Source organism: Bufo bufo, chromosome 10 (genome assembly GCF_905171765.1).
Source record: "Bufo bufo chromosome 10, aBufBuf1.1, whole genome shotgun sequence".
Classification (NCBI taxonomy): domain Eukaryota; kingdom Metazoa; phylum Chordata; class Amphibia; order Anura; family Bufonidae; genus Bufo; species Bufo bufo.
Genome location: NC_053398.1, coordinates 275,545 through 285,585, shown reverse-complemented (window position 1 = coordinate 285,585; position 10,041 = coordinate 275,545). Strand labels below are relative to the sequence as shown.

At 45.9% G+C, this 10,041-nt stretch overlaps 1 protein-coding gene across 1 annotated transcript; it reads left to right on the top strand.

The window, feature by feature from the left end:
• The first annotated feature begins 1,057 nt into the window (after positions 1 to 1,057).
• Positions 1,058 to 3,335, top strand: ASCL3 (achaete-scute family bHLH transcription factor 3). Its single transcript, XM_040410287.1, has 2 exons — positions 1,058 to 1,303; positions 2,803 to 3,335. Exons 1-2 carry the CDS (start codon positions 1,267 to 1,269, stop codon positions 3,333 to 3,335), a joined length of 570 nt encoding a protein of 189 aa, XP_040266221.1. The 5' UTR covers positions 1,058 to 1,266.
• The last annotated feature ends 6,706 nt before the right edge of the window (positions 3,336 to 10,041 follow it).

Here is a 10,041-nt window from a genome sequence, read left to right as displayed (position 1 = left end):
TCCACCTGTCCTACCGGTTTCACAGGGGAGAACTCCCCCCCACTTGTGCTGCTGGTTAGGACGTAAGGGAATGCTTCTCCCACTGCGTTCTACGAATCCAGTGGCGTGTTCACTTTTCTCCAGTGTCTTAAAGGGGTTGTCCAAGTTTGTACATGACGACTAGTTTTCTTCCACCCTTGTCCACAGATTGTGTTTGTGCTCTGCCGCACTGACTTCATGGAATCAATAAAAATTCCACCTGTCCTGCCAGTTTCACAGGGGAGAACTCCCCACTTGTGCTGCTGTTAGGACTAAGGAAAAACAAATTTACGTTAGAATTAACGCTTACTCTACAACAGGCATGTCAAACTTGTGGCCCTCCAGCTGCTGCAAAACTACAACTCCCATCATACATGGACATCCTACAGCTCTCAAGGCATGCTGGGTTTGAGATCCCTGCTCTACACTAAATCTGCACCTCAAACCTGGTGACGAATGTGTCATGGAGGCTGTGACCGTGACACGTTTACCTCATCTATTCAGGGGAGCTGTTTGCTGGAGTTAAAGGGCTAGTACGGTCCATGTCTGTACCCTGTTGTCAGGTGTTAAAGGGCCAGTACGGTCCATGTCTGTACCCTGTTGTCAGGTGTTAAAGGGCCAGTACGGTCCATGTCTGTATCCTGTTGTTGGGGGTTAAAGGGGCAGTACGGTCCATGTCTGTATCCTATTGTCAGGTGTTAAAGGGCCAGTACGGTCCAGGTCTGTACCCTGTTGGCGGGGTTAATGGGGCAATATGGTCCATGTCTGTATCCTGTTGTCGTTGGTTAAAGGGGCAGTACGGTCCATGTCTGTACCCTATTGTCAGGGGTTTAAGGGGCAGTACAGTCCATGTCTGTACCCTGTTCGAAGATATGATAAGTCTGTCTCGATGCTAATGCACATTACAATGCTGTGATATGGAACAGAACAGTGAATGCAGCTCTGGAAGTGACTGGAGCATAAGACAAATGTGTGACACTACAGCTGTATGGATGAGAGCGCGTGGTGGCACTATATTTACTATAAATCTCCAGGGGCAGTGACGACATGGACATGTTGCCCCACAAACATGCTCCACTCCATCTGGTGGCCACCTCTCGTTTCCCTGTTTCTGCAGAAGCACCGGAGGGACGATGGCGACGCTGGTTCTTGTGTACACAACTCCGGGTATTGTCCCGGCTGCTATAAATGACAGGAGGCTCCATAATGTGAGGACAGAAGAGCCACCCAACACCCCGGGACTGCATCATGTTACCAGCTCATCATAACTCCCATCATCCAGAAGGTTGGTAATTATTATTATTACAGTATCACATTATAGGAAGGAGATTAAAACTCTATTCATACTCTGCAGCATGTGAATATTCATTATTCTCCACATCCCATTTATTTCCTCATCCATTCACTTCAATAGGAAAATCAGGACTCTAACTGAACTGCAGCAAAACTGGAGGATCGGTACAATGTGTGGCTGTAAGGCTCTGTTCACAGTTACATTGTAGCCTATATTAATAAAATATCCATCACACAGGAGCTGCACCAGCAGAATAGTGAGTGCAGCTCTGGAGTACAGGATAAGTAATGTATGTACACAGTGACTGCACCAGCAGAATAGTGAGTGCAGCTCTGGAGTACAGGATAAGTAATGTATGTACACAGTGACCGCACCAGCAGAATAGTGAGTGCAGCTCTGGAGTATAATACAGGATGTAACTCAGGATCAGTACAGGATAAGTAATGTATGTACACAGTGACTGCACCAGCAGAATAGTGAGTGCAGCTCCGGAGTATAATACAGGATGTAACTCAGGATCAGTACAGGATAAGTAATGTATGTACACAGTGACTGCACCAGCAGAATAGTAAGTGCAGCTCTGGAGTATAATACAGGATGTAACTCAGGATCAGTACAGGATAAGTAATGTATGTACACAGTGACTGCACCAGCAGAATAGTGAGTGCAGCTCTGGAGTATAATACAGGATGTAACTCAGGATCAGTACAGGATAAGTAATGTATGTACACAGTGACTGCACCAGCAGAATAGTGAGTGCAGCTCTGGAGTATAATACAGGATGTAACTCAGGATCAGTACAGGATAAGTAATGTATGTACATAGTGAGTGCAGCTCTGGAGTATAATACAGGATGTAACTCAGGATCAGTACAGGATAAGTAATGTATGCACACAGTGACTGCACCAGCAGAATAGTAAGTGCAGCTCTGGAGTATAATACAGGATGTAACTCAGGATCAGTACAGGATAAGTAATGTATGTACACAGTGACTGCACCAGCAGAATAGTGAGTGCAGCTCTGGAGTATAATACAGGATGTAACTCAGGATCAGTACAGGATAAGTAATGTATGTACACAGTGACTTTACGGTTTATGTAGATTAATTATATTAAATTATTCATAGTATAACACAATCCCATTATTTTTCTGTCCATTAGGGCTCATGAACACGACCATTGCCTGTTTTGTAGTTCGCAAAACACAGATACCGTGTGCATAACACATTTTATGGAACGTCCAGCCCATAATAGAACATGTCCTAGCCTTGTCCGTAATGCTGACAATAATTGGACATGTTCTATATTTTAGCGGATGCAACGGAACAAACAAATGGATGCAGACAACACACGGTGTGTTGTCCACATCTTTTGCTGCTCCACTGAAGTGAATGGGTCCGCCACTGACTTGCAAAAAAGGCAGATTTGAAGTGGACAAACAATATGTTCATGTGCATGAGCCCTTATAATGACAAAGTTATAATCCTACAGGTCTTGGCAGAACAATGGGCAGTGACCTGTACAATCCACCGGAGCGTCCACCTCTCGTCAGTGATGCTTTAGCGTTGTCCACCCTGTCGCTCCCTCCATTCTGTGTGGACACATCCATGATGTTCCATCTGCCCCCTGAGATGTACCAGTGGCACCGCTGTCAGGACATGACTCTTCTCTCCCATGTAGAGACTCCTCGGTTACAGCATTACTACAGCAGCCTGTACTCTGCCCAGCTTCAACGTCAGCAGTACGGTTATGAGGATGGTCTCTATGGACCATCATACATTTGTAAGAGGAACGAAAGGGAGAGGCAGCGGGTAAGGTGCGTGAACGAGGGCTACGCTCGACTACAGAGGCATCTACCCCAGGAATATATGGAAAAGCGACTTAGCAAAGTGCAAACCCTCAGAGCAGCCATCAAATACATCAGTCATCTGCAGGAAACCCTCTGCTGGGAGAACACAGAAGATTCCCGAGATGCCATCCGACGGCATGAGAAAGCTACAAACAACCAAAGACACGAACACTGACACCGATTCTGCAGTGCAGAGATATGACAAAGTAGTGGTCATGGTCCAGGGGGGATGCTAGCTTTACTCCAGCCTGAAATAGCTGACCCTGATAGCAGGGGGTAATTGACTGTATTCTCCTGTCCTACAGTCATCCTCTCCCCTGAAATGGCTGATAACAGGGGGCAATAGACTGTATTCTCCTGTCCTACAGTCATCCTCTCCCTGAAATGGCTGATAACGGGGGGCAATAGACTGTATTCTCCTGTCCTACAGTCATCCTCTCCCCCTGAAATGGCTGATAACAGGAGGCAATAGACTGTATTCTCCTGTCCTACAGTCATCCTCTCCCCTGAAATGGCTGATAACAGGGGGCAATAGACTGTATTCTCCTGTCCTACAGTCGTCCTCTCCCCTGAAATGGCTGATAACAGGGGGCAATAGACTGTATTCTCCTGTCCTACAGTCATCCTCTCCCTGAAATGGCTGATAACGGGGGGCAATAGACTGTATTCTCCTGTCCTACAGTCATCCTCTCCCCTGAAATGGCTGATAACAGGAAGCAATAGACTGTATTCTCCTGTCCTACAGTCATCCTCTCCCCTGAAATGGCTGATAACAGGGGGCAATAGACTGTATTCTCCTGTCCTACAGTCATCCTCTCCTCTGAAATGGCTGATAACAGGGGGCAATAGACTGTATTCTCCTGTCCTACAGTCATCCTCTCCCCTGAAATGGCTGATAACAGGGGGCAATAGACTGTATTCTCCTGTCCTGCAGTCATCCTCTCCCCTGAAATGTCTGATAACAGGGAGCAATAGACTGTATTCTCCTGTCCTACAGTCATCCTCTCCTCTGAAATGTCTGATAACAGGGAGCAATAGACTGTATTCTCCTGTCCTACAGTCATCCTCTCCTCTGAAATGTCTGATAACAGGGAGCAATAGATTGTATTCTCCTGTCCTGCAGTCATCCTCTCCCCTGAAATGGCTGATAACAGGGGGCAATAGACTGTATTCTCCTGTCCTACAGTCATCCTCTCCCCTGAAATGGCTGATAACAGGGAGCAATAGACTGTATTCTCCTGTCCTACAGTCATCCTCTCCCCTGAAATGGCTGATAACAGGGGGCAATAGATTGTATTCTCCTGTCCTACAGTCATTCTCCCCCTGAAATGGCTGATAACAGGGAGCAATAGACTGTATTCTCCTGTCCTACAGTCATCCTCTCCCCTGAAATGGCTGATAACAGGGGGCAATAGATTGTATTCTCCTGTCCTACAGTCATTCTCCCCCTGAAATGGCTGATAACAGGGAGCAATAGACTGTATCCTCCTGTCCTACAGTCATCCTCTCCCCTGACATGGCTGATAACAGGGAGCAATAGACTGTATTCTCCTGTCCTACAGTCATCCTCTCCCCTGAAATGGCTGATAACAGGGGGCAATAGATTGTATTCTCCTGTCCTACAGTCATCCTCTCCCCTGAAATGGCTGATAACAGGGGGCAATAGACTGTATTCTCCTGTCCTACAGTCATCCTCTCCCCTGAAATGGCTGATAACAAGGGGCAATAGACTGTATTCTCCTGTCCTACAGTCATCCTCCCCCCTGAAATGGCTGATAACAGGGGGCAATAGACTGTATTCTCCTGTCCTACAGTCATCCTCTCCCCTGAAATGGCTGATAACAGGGGGCAATAGACTGTATTCTCCTGTCCTACAGTCATCCTCCCCCCTGAAATGGCTGATAACAGGGGGCAATAGACTGTATTCTCCTGTCCTACAGTCATCCTCTCCCCTGAAATGGCTGATAACAGGGGGCAATAGACTGTATTCTCCTGTCCTACAGTCATCCTCTCCCCTGAAATGGCTGATAACGGGGGCAATAGACTGTATTCTCCTGTCCTACAGTCATCCTCTCCCCTGAAATGGCTGATAACAGGGGGCAATAGACTGTATTCTCCTGTCCTACAGTCATCCTCTCCCCTGAAATGGCTGATAACAGAGGGCAATAGACTGTATTCTCCTGTCCTACAGTCATCCTCTCCGCTGAAATGGCTGATAACAGGGGGCAATAGACTGTATTCTCCTGTCCTACAGTCATCCTCTCCTCTGAAATGGCTGATAACAGGGGGCAATAGACTGTATTCTCCTGTCCTACAGTCATCCTCTCCCCTGAAATGGCTGATAACAGGGGCAATAGACTGTATTCTCCTGTCCTACAGTCATCCTCTCCCCTGAAATGTCTGATAACAGGGAGCAATAGATTGTATTCTCCTGTCCTACAGTCATCCTCTCCGCTGAAATGGCTGATAACAGGGGGCAATAGATTGTATTCTCCTGTCCTACAGTCATCCTCTCCCCTGAAATGGCTGATAACAGGGGGCAATAGATTGTATTCTCCTGTCCTACAGTCATCCTCTCCCCTGAAATGGCTGATAACAGGGGGCAATAGACTGTATTCTCCTGTCCTACAGTCATCCTCTCCCCTGAAATGGCTGATAACGGGGGCAATAGATTGTATTCTCCTGTCCTACAGTCATCCTCTCCCCTGAAATGGCTGATAACAGGGGGCAATAGACTGTATTCTCCTGTCCTACAGTCATCCTCTCCTCTGAAATGGCTGATAACAGGGGGCAATAGACTGTATTCTCCTGTCCTACAGTCATCCTCTCCCCTGAAATGGCTGATAACGGGGGCAATAGACTGTATTCTCCTGTCCTACAGTCATCCTCTCCCCTGAAATGGCTGATAACAGGGGGCAATAGACTGTATTCTCCTGTCCTACAGTCATCCTCTCCCCTGAAATGGCTGATAACAGGGAGCAATAGACTGTATATAGACATGTACTGCAGATAAAGACAAGTTAATGTATACTTCATGGTAATGTCCTTTCCATCTTTACATAAAGCTCAAATATTCTATAATAAAAACTTCTACAAATACTTTGCATTTAGTATCCTTGCTATTTTCAAGATCTCTGCTTGCCATCAATGAATCACATCACTTGTATTTACATAAAGGGGTTAAATTATCTGAGGGCTTGATACAATGTATCGGTGAAAGCAAAACTGCACCATAAACCTCTCCTGCCCTGGACTACACTGATACATTGTAACAAGCCCATCAGGTTACCCTGAATAAGGGGCTCTCCAGTAAAAGAACATGATTGCAGTTCTGAGAGCATGCAGTGCTTTGGACCCTTCATTCACATGGCCCATACAAGTCCCTTTAATTAGATCACATGGATCACCAAGTGACACCATGTCCCAGCAATATCCACCAATTAAATACCACCTTAAAGGGGTTATACTACCCCTGATTTGCCCAATATACTTACCGGGGAGCAGGGTAAGTATAATAAGTGTGAGGGACCCGGGCAGTAGGGGAGGCATTTTAGGCATTGTATATTCCCTTTAAATGGGTATCCCCATCTTACAAAGTGATGACATGTCACTAGAATGTCCCAGGAGTCAGACCCCACCAATCACATCAGATGATAACAACCCTTTAAGCTTAACCCCTTAGTGACCACCCATACGTGTTTTTACGGCGGTCACTAAGGGGCCTTAGGCTGGGCCGCCGCGTTTTTACGGCGGCACAGTTTAAGCGCCGCGCGGCTCCCCCGTGCAGCGGGGAGCGCGGACCCGACTCTCACATGAGAGCCGGGTCCCTGCTCTAACAGCCCGGAACGGCAGGAGTGCCGATCCGGGCTGTTTAACCCTTTACATGCCGGGCACAATGGCGCCCGCTGCATGTAAAGTGGTGACAGAGGGAGCGGACTCCCTCTGTCTCCCATCAGCACCCCGAAAATGCGATCGCGGGGTGCTGATGTGCTGGGAAGCTTACCTTGCTTCCGATGAGGGCCCGAGCCTGTCTTCAGTTACTTCCAGCAGGCTGTGCCTCTCTGGCGCAGCCTGCTGGTCAATGTTCGAATAGCATTGCTATTGAAATGCAATGCATTATAGAGATTTTAAAAGCAATCAAAATACTGTATATTATAGTCCCCTTGTGGGACTATTAAGTAGTAAAAAAAAATAGAAAAAAAATACACATTTATTAAATAAAAAAAATTCCATAAAATAAAAAAATATGCCTTTTTTTCCATTGAAAATACGCTTTTCAATGAAAAAAATTGCAAAAATAAAATATCCCCCATATGTTTGGTATTGCCGCGTCCGTAACGACCGGGACTACATAAATATTACATAAATTATCCCCTATGGTGAACGCCATAAAAAATAAAAAAAGACAGAATTTCAAATTTATTCTTAGTTTCCACCGAAAAAAAACGTAATAACAAGCGATCAAAAAGCGGCATTTACTCCAAAATCATACCCATGAAAAATACAAGTCGTCTTTCAAAAATCAAGCCCTCACACAATTCCATATAAAAAAATTAAAAAAAGTTATGGGTCTTGTGAAGTGGCAATGCAAAATAATTTTTGGGGTTAATAAAAGGTGTTTTATTGCAAAAAAAAGTAGTAAAACGTAAACAAAATTATAAGTATTTAGTATCACTGTAATCGTACTGACCCAGAGAATAAAGATATTATGTTATTTGCACCGAAAAATGAACGCCAAAAAATGTATAATGTAAAAACGCAGTGGCAGTATTGCTATTTTTCCTCATCTCCCTCCCAGAAAGAGTTAATAAAAGTTAATCAGAAAGTTATGTGTACCCCAAAATGGCGCCATTAAAAACTACAACTTGTCCCGTAAAAAACAAGCCCTCATAAAGCTATATAGACGAAAAAATAAAAAAGTTATAGCTCTTGGAACGAGACCATAAAAAAAGGAAGAAAAACGCTTGGTCATAAAGGCCCAAACAGGCTTGGTCACTAAGGGGTTAATATATGTCAAACCCAAAGACCCCTTTGAACAAACCACACGTGATGTCAGTGAATAGAACCCAGGTATTCATACAATGAGGTGGAACATGAATATGGTGGGCTGCCCTGTCTCCTCGCAGCATGGGGCTGTGCGGGGTCATCATCCTCAGCAGGCAGTAAAATGTGACACTGTTAACGCACTGGATGCCGTGTGCTACTTGTACGAGGACGGGCCCTGACCACGGCAGGACCTGGTGTCCACTGCACACTCACTAAGAAGTTGTCATTAACCCTTTCATGACCAGGCCCAAAAAGGCCTGAATGTCCAGGCAACTTTTTGTGATTTTGTGCACCTGGTGGTTTATTGACCGTAGCTTTTTTCTTTGTTTGACTACAAAAACAATTTTTGCAATTTTACGTGATACTTAGGACTTTTTATTATAATGTTTTTTAGAGTTTTTTTTCCTTTTAGGTTTAATTTGGAGGAAAACCGCTAATTATTATTAAAAAGTATATATTTTTTTATTATAGCTTCTTAACTATTAAAACTGACACAAAAATGTATTATTGCAATGGGTTCCCTATTTTGTGATGATTGTTTTCATATATAGCATGTATAGGTTTGAGAGAACAGGGCGACTATGGTGACAGTTTCTGTTAGCAATGGCTTTTTTTACACTTGTATTTTTTATTATATTATTTTTTTTTTGGCACATAATCTGTCCCCCAGGAGGTCAATTACTTTTTTTTTTTCACTGTGCTGCTGGGAGGACCCTGCTGCTTCCACTATGTAACTCTCAGCCTGTCACCTCCACAGGATCAGCACACTGCTCTCCTGAAATCATCTGTGCTGCTGGGAGGACCCTGCTGCTTCCACTATGTAACTCTCAGCCTGTCACCTCCACAGGATCAGCACACTGCTCTCCTGAAATCATCTGTGCTGCTGGGAGGACCCTGCTGCTTCCACTATGTAACTCTCAGCCTGTCACCTCCACAAGATCAGCACACTCCTCTCCTGAAATCCTCTGTGCTGCTGGGAGGACCCTGCTCCTTCCACTATGTAACTCTCAGCCTGTGACCTCCACAAGATCAGCACACTGCTCTCCTGAAATCCTCTGTGCTGCTGGGAGGACCCTGCTGCTTCCACTATGTAACTCTCAGCCTGTGACCTCCACAAGATCAGCACACTCCTCTCCTGAAATCCTCTGTGCTGCTGGGAGGACCCTGCTCCTTCCACTATGTAACTCTCAGCCTGTCACCTCCACAAGATCAGCACACTCCTCTCCTGAAATCCTCTGTGCTGCTGGGAGGACCCTGCTCCTTCCACTATGTAACTCTCAGCCTGTGACCTCCACAAGATCAGCACACTGCTCTCCTGAAATCCTCTGTGCTGCTGGGAGGACCCTGCTGCTTCCACTATGTAACTCTCAGCCTGTGACCTCCACAAGATCAGCACACTCCTCTCCTGAAATCCTCTGTGCTGCTGGGAGGACCCTGCTGCTTCCACTATGTAACTCTCAGCCTGTCACCTCCACAAGATCAGCACACTGCTCTCCTGAAATCATCTGTGCTGCTGGGAGGACCCTGCTGCTTCCACTATGTAACTCTCAGCCTGTCACCTCCACAGGATCAGCACACTGCTCTCCTGAAATCATCTGTGCTGCTGGGAGGACCCTGCTGCTTCCACTATGTAACTCTCAGCCTGTCACCTCCACAAGATCAGCACACTCCTCTCCTGAAATCCTCTGTGCTGCTGGGAGGACCCTGCTCCTTCCACTATGTAACTCTCAGCCTGTGACCTCCACAAGATCAGCACACTGCTCTCCTGAAATCCTCTGTGCTGCTGGGAGGACCCTGCTGCTTCCACTATGTAACTCTCAGCCTGTGACCTCCAC